General features: G+C 38.1%; 1 protein-coding gene across 1 annotated transcript; it reads right to left on the bottom strand.

The window, feature by feature from the left end:
• Positions 1 to 1,689: 1,689 nt before the first annotated feature.
• Positions 1,690 to 13,701, bottom strand: LOC146589526 (protein-glutamine gamma-glutamyltransferase 6-like). The gene is made up of 13 exons (XM_085316117.1): positions 13,695 to 13,701; positions 11,459 to 11,632; positions 10,993 to 11,232; positions 9,194 to 9,312; positions 8,386 to 8,514; positions 8,039 to 8,219; positions 7,659 to 7,794; positions 6,304 to 6,407; positions 5,980 to 6,222; positions 4,896 to 5,213; positions 3,820 to 3,983; positions 2,908 to 3,032; positions 1,690 to 1,840 (listed from the first exon to the last, which is right to left on the bottom strand). Exons 1-13 carry the CDS (start codon positions 13,699 to 13,701, stop codon positions 1,690 to 1,692), a joined length of 2,091 nt encoding a protein of 696 aa, XP_085172243.1.
• Positions 13,702 to 14,376: the final 675 nt, after the last annotated feature.

The following is a 14,376-nucleotide window of genomic DNA, read 5'->3' as shown; positions in this document are numbered from 1 at the left end:
AAGCATACTGAGTTGTGGTGTTCTGACTATATGTTCCTGACACGATTACTTGTATTATACATTTTGTATATTAGAAGCAATGCAGTTACTGAGTGGGCATGGTTAYGCCCTCACCTGTGCATAGGGATTTCTGTTAAGTAAAGAGGAGTGTTTAGGTTCCAATTAATCATTTTTGTTTATAGTTTGGAAATGATAATACATACATGCAATTTGTCTGTAGCTGTTTGGCATGACATCTTGAGTTTGGCCCTGGTGGGAGCTACAGAACTGGTTTTTGGTGAGAGTCTAATTACAGACACTTTCTTCTCTGCTTTTTAAGCTCTCTCATGCTCTCTCCTCTCTCATCTTGTTGGGACTTATCTAGAAACACGCTCTGCCAAGTTGTCCTGAGAGGAGTTTGCAAACTGTTCTGAATTTCCCATAGAATGTGACTGAGGAGCCAGAGGTAGGAGAAGGGGGGGGGGGTCATGTCTGAATACCTCACACTGTCTGGAATTACAGGATTATGATCTGTCAGCAGCAATGCATATCAAACTCTTGACAGCCTTGGGGTTCAAAGCTTTGAACCCGTTAATTCTGCTTTAAACTTTGTTCAAGTAGGACAGGAAACTTAATTCTTCAGGCTTGGCCAAGGCATTTCTACACTGTTATTACTTCACATCCTAATTCTGAAGTGTGGCCGGGTAGTTATTATGCCCAGTCATTCATCAGTTTTCATTGTTGTCCCTGGAAAGGCTTCATTGCCTGGAGTAATAGAGAAGCCTTGAGGCTACGTGTGTACTTTGGGGTGACTGGGTATCTGGCAATGTTAAGATCAGGAAGTCGCAAAAGATGCATCTGTGTGTAAACACCATGGTAAATGTTTGGAGTATGGGCCCCATGTGAAAGGGTTAGGGTTAGATGGCGTGAAGTTAAATGTGCTCCTTGTCGCTAGGACAAAAAACAGGCAAAAAAGTTACCTTGTTTTGTCGGACTTCCATATTAATGCAAGATTCTGATTTCTATGCTTCGTGTTGTTTGGGACACTTTCAAATTACACAGGAATTAAGTTACTGATTTGCATTTGTACAAGTGTCATCCCTTCTGTGACAGGCTTGTACCCACTGGTTGCATAAATATATATATATATATACACTTTTTTTTTTTGTGGGCAGCAAACAATGCTTTTGTCCAGCCTTTTTAATGACTAATTCTACTCATACAGCTATAGGTGTCACAAAATACAGAAATGAAATGAACAATAGAGATATTTTTTTTAAAGTAAAAAAAAATATAAAATTCAAGAAGAGTTTCCTCAATCTTCTGATTTCTCATAATATTTCCATAGAATATACAATTCATATACAAAATACAAGTTATTTGAATGTTTCTATTTATTACTGGCAAATTAGAATGAGATCACAGACCCTATCTGATGGAGAAATCAAAACCTAGAGCTTAATACAATGAGTATATTTGATTAAAACAATGAATGATTATTTCTATAAAGAAGAGGCATCGTTTTTCTAGACAAGAGGACAAAAAATACAATTAGAAACTAATAATTAGGCATTATGAAAGCAGGAGACTTCATTCTGTTGCAATGCAAGAGGGCACCTATTTTTGTGGAAAGTTTCTTGTTGTCATCGCTGTCGCTATACAGGGGAAAATGTCATCCTAATGCAGAAAGAGGAAAATGACTCCATCACATTATGCAGGTGCTACTGCAATGGTTACAAATCCTTTAACATGTGAAAATTTGTCACAAGAGAAGTCTACTTGCAGCTGTAAGGGCCCAGTCCTGCGAGGTGTAAATTCAAAATAAATTCTTGATCTCTCTCTCGGTGCCAGTCCTGCCAGACTGAAAACAAAAATAGATTAATTCAGGCTTGCATTGGCTTTCCTTGAGACTCTGAAGAAACAAAACTACCTGACAGCTGTGGCACCACAGGGTTACTTGAGATCCAGCCCTGTATTCTGAGAATTACTTAGGACTGGGGTTTGTGCAGACTAAGGAACAGGAAAAGACGGTCCAATATCCATTTACTCTTCAGTAGAAAATGAAAGGTAGAAGTATAACCTGGTGCTAGGGTTGGGTGCAAGGTTAGATAGTCAACATAGGAACTCAGAATAAGAAAACTCTGATAGTAAAGGTCATTTTTTTGTCCAGTGCCTGCTGGGCTTGTGTCCATTTTGGCAATAACTTCATTTTTCTAATGACTGAAGTGCTCTGCTTTGTTTCTCTTTTGGCATGATTTGGTAATTCAGAGAAAATGATTTCTAAGGCCCCTCACAGGAATAGTTTTCCATATKTTATGAATTACCATGTCCAAACATTTCCATATTCTCCAGAGCTTCAGCAAGCTGGAGTGTTTCATATTGAAACCAGCTTTACAAAAATATTCAACACTAAGTTAATCCATAAAGAAGCAGAATCCAGGAAAAAAGTATTCGAATTTTTTGCTCTTATATTCTGAAAAGGAAGCATTTTTCCTACTTTAAATGAGAACAGACCAACTGTTTGGGCTGGAAGGAGAAAAGCTATGGAACCATCTTATTTGTGTACTCTATCTCAGACTTATTCCTATAGTATCAGGATAGTGTATTTAACAGTAGAAATATAGAGCCAAGCTGTAGAAGAAATACACTCAAAAGAATTGGCATTCCCATTTGCTTTTCCTGAAAGGAAGAATGTCAGCAGTTTTTACTTCCTAAGAAGTTCCTGGATGGAAAAAAAAATAATACAGGATTGAGAAATCACTGTTTCCCAATGTGTATTTGGTGGCACTTTTATATTCCTAAGTAGAATACACACATTCTGTGATATAGGTGATATAACCGTGATTTTTTTTTTTTCTTTTTGAGGAACTAACCGTGATATATTGGTCATGCTAGAAGCACTAAACAAATGCTACAGCTTTCACTTACTGTATCTTGACCTGTTGATTCATCAAAGTCACTAGCAGTACACAGCTGTTCACAGGTTCAGGGAGAGGATTGGCATACGAGATCTCTAGAGTAACWGCTTTGTTCACTACAACCCGCTGAGGAATCTAAATGACAAAGACACGTTTCTGGTCATTTGGTGTTTTAGACTTTTTAGAGTCAGATTTCAGTAGTACTGTAAACAGATCATCGCTTCTATTTGAGGGTTTGTAAGACTGGTAGGAAGAGTGGAATTTAATCACATTTGGTATACCTTTCCTAGTGCTTGAAGCTGGATTTAGATCAGTTAAGTGGTGCTGTTGAGCTATATACAATCGTTCATATATGATTTCAGTGAAATAGAACCCTGACTGTATAGGCATATTTTATTAAATCTTCTGATCTTTGGCTTGTTGCATGCAGAGTTTGTTTGTTTTTTCCTGTGATATGGAGAGTCCTGGACACACTATTGATTAGGATTGAAGTGTTAAAACAACATAAACTGACTCTAATATAGATCAGAATTAAAGGTTTAAGTTTGTATTTTGGGAAAAAACAAAGTTATTCAAAGGCAACTCAAATGCTTGCCAATAACTAGAATAAAAATGGAATGAAAATACAGGCATTTCTGTAACCACAAAGTAATGGCACATGACTGGGAAAGAAAGAAGGTAACAGCTGTTCTGAAGACCAGTGGGCAGATTCAGGCAAAGATTCAAAAATGATCTCTCATTGTATTCCCATTTCGAGGAAACCTTCTTAAATTAAACAGGCAGAATTTTAGAGCCACATCTGGAAAACTGCAGCCTACATTCATGCATTTTTATCCCCAAATTCTCGTCTTCTGTTCTGAGCTCCAGGAAATCTCTTTAGTTTGTTACTGTCTGTTCAGAATAGCAGCAAGAGAACTGTTACCTTGATGATAATGTTTACGTCCTCTAAAATGACTGTCTTCTCTACCAGTAGCTTTACTCCATGCACATTCATGACTTCACACAAAGCAGTAACTTGAATCCTTTTGTCAGTAGTCAGATACTTCCCATAATAAGAATAAGGGATCTTTAACCAGATATGTCTTCCTGGAATTCAGACATATATTCAGAAACCATTAGATTCCAATAAAGAATGCTGAAGATGAGACAGTTATCATGAGGATCTCCGAAATTTTTGAAGAGAACAGAGCATAGGACAGCTAGAGTCAGTGTACATTTCTTCCTTGTGAGACCACACACATATTTCCCTATGGTGTTGTCCTCTTCTGTCTTTAAAAGCTCAGTTGACCCTTCCAGTTTTCAGTGGAGGATTTTGACCTGGCTTCTGCTCATCTGCATTTCAGTGGATTTCTCTCCCTTTGTGTTTCTTATAATTAGATGAATAACCATTTTTTAATCTATTCTCCCCATATATCCTATTTATTTTACCTCAATCAAGGAAAAATGTTCAGCTCAAGATTCAGAGGTCCTTTACAAGCAACCTGGTCACCTGCTTATTTTCTTAGTCCTACAACCTTTCTGCTGTGTATGGAAAAAGAACTCTACCTTTGCAGTTCCTGGGGATGAGAAAAATCTCTATAATAACCTTATTAGCCGTGGCTCTTTGAGAGAGACACACGGCGTCTATAACTGTAGTACTGTAACTTCTTCGTTTGTCCTGGCTGACTTCTATTAAACTCTTCAATATTGCATGTAAAGTGTCAGAAAGCGTGTATTKGACTTCCTTATTTGTTCAAAGAGTAAGATATGTTCCTATATGTATAGTAATCACCACAGACACGTACCTAACTATGGTGTTGCTTCTAGTGCTATGATATAGATGTGGCCTTTTTAGAAAAAGAAGAAAAAATCTAGTGAAGTGTAGTAATAAACACTCCTCCTAAAAGATAGGGCAAGTAGATACAGATATGATATTGATTTGCCTTCCTTCCAGGTGCCTTCAGATGATTCTAATGGCCAAGAGGGCTATATTGGCTCTTTAAGCACATGAAGAATTACCTTGTTTAGAACCAAGATCCACAGAGGTAGTTGCCTGCAGGATCTCTGCCACTGCTCGCCTTGTGTACAGGATAGTTGATGCACTTATATCCACCCTCACTGTCTTGTGATCGAAAGATAGGTTATTGAGAATTAAGATCAGAGTAATATCTTTGCCAAACACTGGAGGTTCAGCCAGCTTGAATTTCCCAGAGATCCCAGGGTTTCTAACTGTCTCTGAAGATCTTTCGCTTGGAGATTCTCTGCGTCTTTCTGGGATGTTTGATCCAAATATCTTAGCCCAGGCCTTTTCATAAACTCGTCTTTCCTCAGAAGAACCTAGTTGAAAGAGAGAACCAAGTAAAATTCATATCTTCATTGCCTTTACATGTTCTCTGTGTCAAGGCTATCAGAACATTACTGGGTGCCAGCTTTGCATCATTCAGAAACATGCATTAGTGAAATGCTCCCCATGTTTTTCCACTAGGACTCCATTTAAGTTTTTCATTTTAAAGCAATAGATGTATTGTGTTATAGTAAGTCACTGAAATAAAATATTTGTATTAATGTTTAGGATGCAGTATCTAAGGAGATGGATATCTGGAGTTAAGAGAACTGGAGTTCAAGGTTTTGGATTAGATGCTTAATCAGTTTATCTGGTGGAGGAAGGTAGAGAACTAAACTACAGTCCTGTGTACAGTTGATGATGCATGAGGGACTCGCTTTTAAGACTCTCTAACAGGACTTTCTACAGCAGCTTAAGAATCTGTTTGCTTTTAGTACTAAAAACCACATGCACAAAACAAGGCTACAAAATATTTTGTAGCTATTGTAATTCTGTGTGAGGGAGTAAGGTACTATGCATTAATAAGAAGTCTTATTTAAGAAATTAACGTATAATATGTAATTAATAAGGAATTAATTTCACAAAAACATAAAAAGATTCCCATTGCATTATGAAAACAGTTTGAGAGCACTGGCAGAAATATTTTATAAAGGAAATGGAGATGCCCTAGCAAAACAGGTTAACCATCCTAGCTGCCTAGCACTGAGAATTCAGTAGGAAACAATTTGTGATAACAAACTCTTTCTTTTCCTTTTTTACCTTCTGGATATTTATAATTGTAAGTGACATCCACACGGGAATTGCTGCCCACAGCTTTGGTGCTGATAAACCTGCCAATTATTTCGGTATCACAATAAACTCTTTTCTTAGTTCCATCATTGTATACAATCCATCTGTTGCAATCAGCGTTCACCTCCGTATACACAAATAAGGTGTCATAATCCAAGTCTACATCACCTTCTTTGATGGCTATAACAGATGCAGGGCCACACTGAAATAATCCTAGGACATGAAACAAATGTCAGAAACCATATTAATAATGATCAGTTTGAAGAAAGTCACAATAAGAACTTGCACTGTTACCTTTGCTTTGTTCTTGTGGAGTTGCATCTAAAACCTGCCATCCATTGTATGATGTTCCCAGGTCTTGGCGAATGAACCAGCTTTCATTCCAGACATGATAATCCCTGGAGATGCAAAGAACAATGTCTAGGAAGTGTATGAATATACACTTCCAGTTTGAAAGGCATGGGGAATTGTGTTCTGAAAGATTTACCAAGATGTGACATGAGCTGTCTAGTTACAGCAGCTCACTGCCACTTTCAAAGAATAGCTTTACTGCCTGCTGTTTGTTGGTGGGTTTGGGGGGGGGGGGGTTGTTTGTTTTTGAGAGAGAGAACAGATGTCAGCAAGTAGTTTGCTTTGGGACCGAGAGAAAGATCTAGGTCTTGGATATAGGCAACATTTGAAGGGCACTTAACCCAGTCTCCAAAAGTGGGAAATGTTGAGGGTTTTCTTCCTTTTTTTTTTTAAAGAAAAGAAAAGAAAACTTAAGCTGTAATAAGCCAGAAAAAAACRTTCGTAAAGTCCAATAGTCTGTCTATAGTAATGCGCAGTAGGAGGTGTTTAGAAAAGAGTTAAGAACAGCATATGGGTAGAATGACCGTTTTCCTGATATGCTCTGCTATTTTCTAGCAATCAGAGTTAGGGACTTTCTGAACTAAAGGTTACATTGAGACCACGATATTTAATGCTGACTAGTTGAAATGTCTTTAGTGGCTTTTAAAACATCTTTATAGCTTTGTTTTCACAGCATCCAGTGGCAGTTAGTTCCACAAACTCTGAAAAGAAAGGACAGCACAAAAATAGAAGATAGGTCACAGGAGGACTCAGAAAAGAAGCTTCGTCCACTGAATTTTGTTCAGAGATGAAGTTTGTCTCTGTCTGTCTCTCCCTAAGGAGAAACACTGAAAAGCTTCTTGGGGAGGCTCCCATCTACTTGGGAAGGATGGCAGGCCAAGTTGAGGAACAGAGGCTTTGGATGCGTGATGAGAAGAAGCTACTGCAGCAGCAAACTAGTTAAGACCATAGAAGTTACATAGCTGCATTATTAGGAACAAACTGGTTAGGGATCAGTAAATGAGAGACTTAGGATGGTGCTTTTCAAAAGAAACATACCACTTTTTAAGAAAGTGGTAACTAGTTTGAGGTCAGGGACTGCAAAAAAAAAAGTGTGTTTTTGTTTTTTTCTTTTTCTTTTCAAGTAACTTATCTCAAAACCACAAGATACGGTTTCCAAACTGGTATCTGTTCTCTTAATTTAAATAGCTGCATGAAGTTCTGTCCACTCTGTTGCTTTTGTGCTAGTAATGTTCAAGTTTTTAAATCACATAAATCCTCTTCCTAACTAATGGTGAGATATGGAAACATATATTTACCATGTGGAATCCTTGCCGATATTAAGACTCTTGCCAGAGCTGTCATAGTATTTATCAATGCTCAGGTTTCTATCCACATCATGAGCAGAGTTAAAATTTGAAATCAAACGAGTTGGAATCCCCAAACACCTCAGAACTGAAATATATTAAAAAAAAAAAGAGAGAGAGAGAGAGAAAGAAAGAAAAAAGAAGCTCAGCAATTACAAATATTTAGACATTTAATGTTGTTTCTCAAATATTTTGTGATTCTTCATTCTTGCAGTCTCTGAAGAACTGTTCCTCTTGTAGAATCAATTGCTTTATGGTTTTGATTTAAAGAAAAAAAGCAGAGGTTACAAAGGCYTCCATTTTACCATAATTCTTTATTCTTAAAAACTTACCTGTGCACATCACACCAGCAAAAACCCAGCACTGGCCATACTGAACAGGCTTGTAGTTGTCCTGACGCCATTTCTGAAGGATTACCACACTTCCATCCCATCTGGATGGATTCTCATGAGAATGGAAACTTCCTTGCCACTTTCCCAGGAGAACTCCATTATCATTATCATTTCCATTGATCTAAAAATAGGCCAGTGGACAGAATGGGCAAAATCAGTTGCATGTAATCAATYGTATCTAGTTTCTCAGATATATTGCTTAAGATAAAGATTGTTGAGTCTCACAGTGGTGACTAATGCTTTCTGCTTAACCATGTGGAGTTCAGATTAAATTGTCCATTTCTTACCATTGAACTGATTACTCTGCCCACATACTTAGGATCTCCTCTTCGGGATACATCAGTGGCTGGGTCCTGACGATAATACAGGCTCAGATCAAGCATGGTGAGACAGATGTTTAGAAGAGGATCTTGAAACTGTGATCAGATAAGAGAATTTTTTTTAAGAAAAGAGGGAGTTCCTGAGACAGAATCAGAGGAAGTTCTCCTGCAGTTCCTCCTTTCTAAGAATTTTGAGTCCAAAGATGATAGGAACAATGAGGCACAAAGACACTGAGAGAACACAACACACACTGCTGCAATATCAGCCAACAACAGGGTTACAAAACAAAGCAGAAATCTGGGAGGATGTCTTTGGACATCAAGAGAGATCATGACTGCAGCAAAACTGAAACTGCCACGTTTATTCTGATTGCAGTTATTGGATTCAGTGGAATTATACATGTGTCAGTTTTGGCCCATTGCAACTGTATTACAAAAATAACTTTGTTTATTTTTGTTATACACATGCACACATGTGCACAGGCAAGTGAAATATGTTTTTCATGTGTACTGTGGATGCTCTGGTCACCGACTGGGCCCATACTCATGCTTGTAGCTCATGGTACACGTAAGAGTTGCAGGCCTTATTGCAGTGTTGTGCCACACTGTCTTTCACCAAAGTCCTACTAGGCACACAGTAAACCACACTCAAAGATAGCCAGCTTTGTCTGATTTTTCTTTTTCATATAGGTAGACATATCTATCAAACAGAGAAATAATTAGAAGATTAAATCAGAGACAGAGTATAAGTCTAAACGAGTTCCTTACAGCTTACCTGTCCATAGTACCATCCTCTTGCTTCAATGTACTTTGCGTTGCCCACAAAAATGATTCCGTTTTCATTCAGAACATATTCCTGTCTCTCATTTTCATTAGCCATGTAGACATCATCACCTGAAAACAAAGTTGGCCTTGCTTTTAAACTTAAAACTGAGGGTACTAACAGCCTTTGAAAAACACTTCTATGTTGACCTAAAATGGGGAGGTAAATGTGGTATTTGGAAAACCATGTCTCATTGTTGTAGCTCCCTAGACGTGTACAATGCAATGAAATTGCATTTTATTGTATACAGCCTGGAAAAAAAARTCTATGTTATATTACTTTGACTATTTCCCCTAGTTTTAGTGTAGCCTTCATAAATTACCTCAGTGTCCTCCCATCTTTGTTGTAATTTTTGTGGGGAAGATGGAGAAAAGCCCAAGCTAGCTCACTGGATTCTCTGCCTTATGAGGGTAGCTAAAAGTAAAAAAGACACTCTAACAGAAAAATGTCATGTGTATGTTTCTTTATTTTTCTAGTCATGTGTTCATCTCATTGAAGAATCCAAACTGAGGATCTCTACTTGCCTGACTCAAAGTGGTAWCAGAAATGTTATTGGGATGACCTATTGAAATGTTCACTCTTCTTCAGTTCTCRTCAGAATTTGCCTGGTCTTGTGATACCACCAAATGATTACTCATTTGTTCCAGTGCAGGCACTGTCAAGTTTTTCTCTCTGTAGTGCAATTTCCATGTATTAAAAGTTACACAACAAGTAATCTTTCAGGAGGTTCTTCAGAGATTGTTCCCTCAGGACCTTCTATGCAGAGGCAGTCTGAGTCTCTAGCATATAATTCTGTAGTGGCTATTCTGTCTTCTAAGACAGACTGAGCTAATTAGCAGATTTTTTGATCTCTCCTCTTGACATATCTATTAGTAACCCTTGACTAACATATAGTCACCAAAAAAAAAAAAAAAAAAAGTGGTTGATGGTGATTACTTTTATCTTCTCTTATTATATAAGATTTCTAGTCATTTAGGTGACTAAGAGATCCCTCACAGAATCACAGAATGACTGAGGTTGGAAGGGACCTCTGGAGATCATCTAGTTCAACCCCCTGCTCAAGCAGGGTCCCCTAGAGCACATTAGATAGGATTGCATCCAGGCAGGTTTTGAATATCTCCAAAGAAGGAGACTCCTTAGCTTTAAAGTGGTTTAGTTCAAGGCTATTCTGGATTCATAGACTATCATAAATTTGCAAAACCTGAGTTTAGGAATTTTTATTTCTTCTGCAATACGCTGAGGCTGCAGAAATTAAAAGTGGTAGCAGTAGGGATGTCCCAYGTAAACCCATGATGAAATATATGGGAAATGCCAATCTTCCTTCTTACTAGTCCTCTTTCTCTTTTTAGAAATTTACTTGAGCCTTTATCCTTGCAGGCAACATTTGCAAAAGCAGTCTCGCTTTGATTTAGGTGCAAGTAAAGGAAATTACTGCATGCCTAATTAAAGTCCTGAAAAGTACATGTACTTTTCAAAGTCTGTCTGTGGAAAAAAAAAAAAGATCTGCTCAGTCCTGAAGAAAGAGTCTTTCTTGTATATGGCCTTGTCATGTCCTATAGTGTATTTCACTAGAAAAAAAGCTGCACGAGGGAAAGAGGGGGTGGGTGTGTTAATGTAGTAAAACCATGTCTATGARCAGAGAGGTGAGAGCGCTGCCCCCAAAAAACAAAGAAAGCAGTGTGGGTGAAGTAAGCTTGTTGTGCAAATGTGAAAGCAAATAGATAAGTTACATTCAAGATATCAGTACCTACCTGGGCACCAAGGGTTAAAAAGCATCACAAACTGCCCCAGGAATCTGGAGAAGATCTTGTTCCCAGATGTAACCTGGAGGATGAGATTGTATCGTCCAATGACAGCATTGGCTGGGCTGGATATTGTGAAGTTGGTATAGCCAGATTCACTGGGTTCCTGGACAGCACTCCAGCCACTAGCCCCCACCTCTGAGAGGTTAAATACAGCCTTTGTACGATGAGATTCTGAGGGAGATGGTCCTGCCAGAAAGAAGAGGTGCAGCAATATTTATGTTACTTTGGGTAATTTCTTTATGTTCCAGAGCATAGTTTCAGTATTAATCTTGCACTTGAACTGAACACATTGGGGGAAAAGGGTTAGAAATACATGAAAAAAGATTGCATTTCTAAACAGAATAAGGAAAGGATCGCATGGGATAAAAAGTATAGCTCTGCAAGAGTGTGGAGTAAGATAAGAGAGTGTTACCTATTTCAGTGACAAATGCTAAGCTCTCCCCAGTCTGCTGTGGCCTGCTGAAGTACAGGCTAATAGTGAAGGCTTGTCCTCGCCTCACAGTCAACTCTGTGTTGGCATATCTGTCAGTATGATGTGCACCTGCATTCACTGATGGTTGCCAGCTAATATGTGTTGGTGTCAGATCTGTAAAACAAGCGAAAAAATATTAAGAAGCAGCAAGTGAAGAAAAGTCATTTGTTGTCAGGTGGAMTTATGAGGTTGCTAAAAGCAGAAACCTCTTACTGAAGGAAGTTCAGACTAAATGGAAGATTCTTCAGTGGGCTGATAAAGTCTAGTGACCAGTAATAGAAAACCTGTGCTTTGGTTTTGTTGCAGGAGTCTCATACCACAGAGACTCGTACTCTTTCTATACCATGTAGGACCCCTTTTCTTCTTTTTCTTTTTTTGCGCTCTTTCTTTTTTTCTCTTTTTCTTTTTCCCAGGGCAAATCAGTGTCATTTCAGTCACCACCAAAAAGTAGTTAGTAGCCCCTATATATTTTCAATGTATATAAGTATCCTGGAAACAGCTACTAGAATATTTTCCTTTTATTGTTTACATTCTGTTTCTGCCATCTGACGTAGAGTAGGGAAAGATRCACAGTCAGAAACTTATAAAAGTGAACAAAAGATATTTGTGGACACCGTTGAGAGTTTTTGACAAAAGGTCATCTGATGCAATTTAGTTCCACCCAAAGTGAAAAACTGACCACTGGGATTTGTGTTGTAGTATGCACTACCCTAATATCCTAGACGGATTTTTTGGTGACTTATTTACAGTATGCTTGGAGTTTTCTGATATCAAAGGTCCTCCTTTGCACATATGGTTATCATGGTCTGTTGTTTAAAACCAACAAAGTGATTCTTACCATCTTAAATGCTTTACTTTTTGGCAGGTGAGTACTTATGCAGTTCTCCTTGAAAGATTGTTTTCCCTTCTCTTGTTCATGCTTTATTGTTATGCTCAAACCTGTGCAGAGTTGTATTGTCCTTGGGAGCTCTCAGAGGCGCTGTCCTTCAGGCTTATATATATCCTATGATACTCTATGAAGTGTGGTTGGAGCATAGTGTTGCAAGTTTTGGCCTGTGCTCCAGGAAAAGTATCCTTGTGAAGAAGCTCCCTAACCACTTTTATTAATGCTAGTGGTGAGAAATCCCCCCCCCCCACACACACACACACTTTGGGAGGAGGAAGAGGGACCAGCAAGAAGAATTAAAAGGAATTGAATGGAAAACAGCAAAGACATGGGATGGAAAGATGGGTTCAGGCCTACAGCATAACGCATTGTTATGGTAGGGATCTTCAAACAAGCTTCCAAGTCTATCTCATAGTGAGAAACTAAATCAGATCTGAAACAGTATAGCAGCATATTACACTACAATTTATATATAATCTTTGCAGAAGAAATAAAAGCCATATCTAACTTGTGAGGGTGAGGAAAGTGCAGTGCCAATAATAAATGCAAGGAAGAAATAAGAAATTTTTTTTGTAGTTCGTAACTACAAAGAAGTAATGTAGTAAGCATCAATAGGCTGAAATAGACAGCCTTTAGCCTGAATATCTGTGACAATATGATGGTGAACTGCTTTCAGCTGCTCTTTCCCCAGCAAAATAACGTTTTCAAAACTGAGTTCAAAAGGTTTCTTTCAAAACTGAACAAAGGATAAACCTGCCTTCCATTGCCTGGTTCACCAGTCCTCTTCCTTTTAAATAATGATCTCTGCTAATACAAAACAGAGATACTCTCATTACAATTCTGCTTTAGTAGGGCTTTAACACATCTTTGAATGAATTTATGAACATCTACACAAGGTGTGGGACAGCACTGGAGTATAATCTAGTTGCCCTCTATAGGCTCCGTGCTTTCAGCTCCRTTAGGATGGATTTTACAAATTTTGTTGATACAAAATAAAGTACAAAGTGTCTCTGAAAGGCAATTTAAAGAACAGGGGGGCTAGATAGAGTTCTGGATGAGGCCTTTGAAATAATGGGATTTTTTTTCCCCCAGAAACTCTGCTCTGTTTAGAACTTATTCTCAAATAGGTGTGATAATAAACTGTTAAAAGTGGAATGCAAGAACAGTTTACAATATAAAATATCCTCCAGATAAGAAATCTATGCAGATAGCTATAAGGCATGTATCTTAAGGAAACACTTTTTGGGTAAAGAACACATTGAAGAGAAGCAAATGACATACAGAACTCACCTGCCATGCCCCCAGCTTGTGTGAAATGCGTACACCTTCTACTTTGTTCTTCAGGGATGTCCGATTCACGTTAATCATAAAAAAAAAAAAAAAAAACAAACAAACAAGAGAACCTATTTGTGCTGTCAGATGAAATTCAGGAGAAGGGAGAGGTATTTAACAGTTGTTATTAATACCTGTAAACTTGTCAAATGAAAGAACCAGTTCCYATAATAGATATATGTCTAATGCCAATGTTCCCGCTCAGCGTGGGTGTAATTATGGGAGGAGATACCAAAATTATTTACTCAGAGGAAATACATTCTCTAGAATCCCAAGACAAGTAGAACTTCCTACAAAGAATAATAGGTGTGCCATGAATAAGTTATCTTTAAGGATGAGGAAACAGGGAGCATGGTGGGAGGTACAAGCCATATGAAGGAAAAGGGGCACTTCCTTATTGCTTAACTTCCAGCTTGGCTAATGTCACTTCTGGTTTTGTTTAATAGCTATGGGCTTTTTTCTTTATGTCTCAAATTATCTCTAAAACCCACCTGACTTTTATGTGAAATGTTAGAGTCCCATTAGGAACAGGTTTCTACCGCCCTATTTTGTTAGCTAGCCCTGACTATTTAAGTAAAAATTTTCTTTCAAAARAAGTACTAAATATGGGTAGGTTTTTTTTAACAGTGCAAACTCTAAG

The sequence above is a fragment of the Rhea americana genome, unplaced genomic scaffold (genome assembly GCF_003343005.1).
Source record: "Rhea americana isolate MKP2758 unplaced genomic scaffold, rheAme1 scaffold_450, whole genome shotgun sequence".
NCBI classification, from domain to species: Eukaryota; Metazoa; Chordata; class Aves; order Rheiformes; family Rheidae; genus Rhea; species Rhea americana.
Note: the sequence above shows the minus strand (reverse complement) of the source record. Positions and strands in the feature narration are given on the sequence as shown.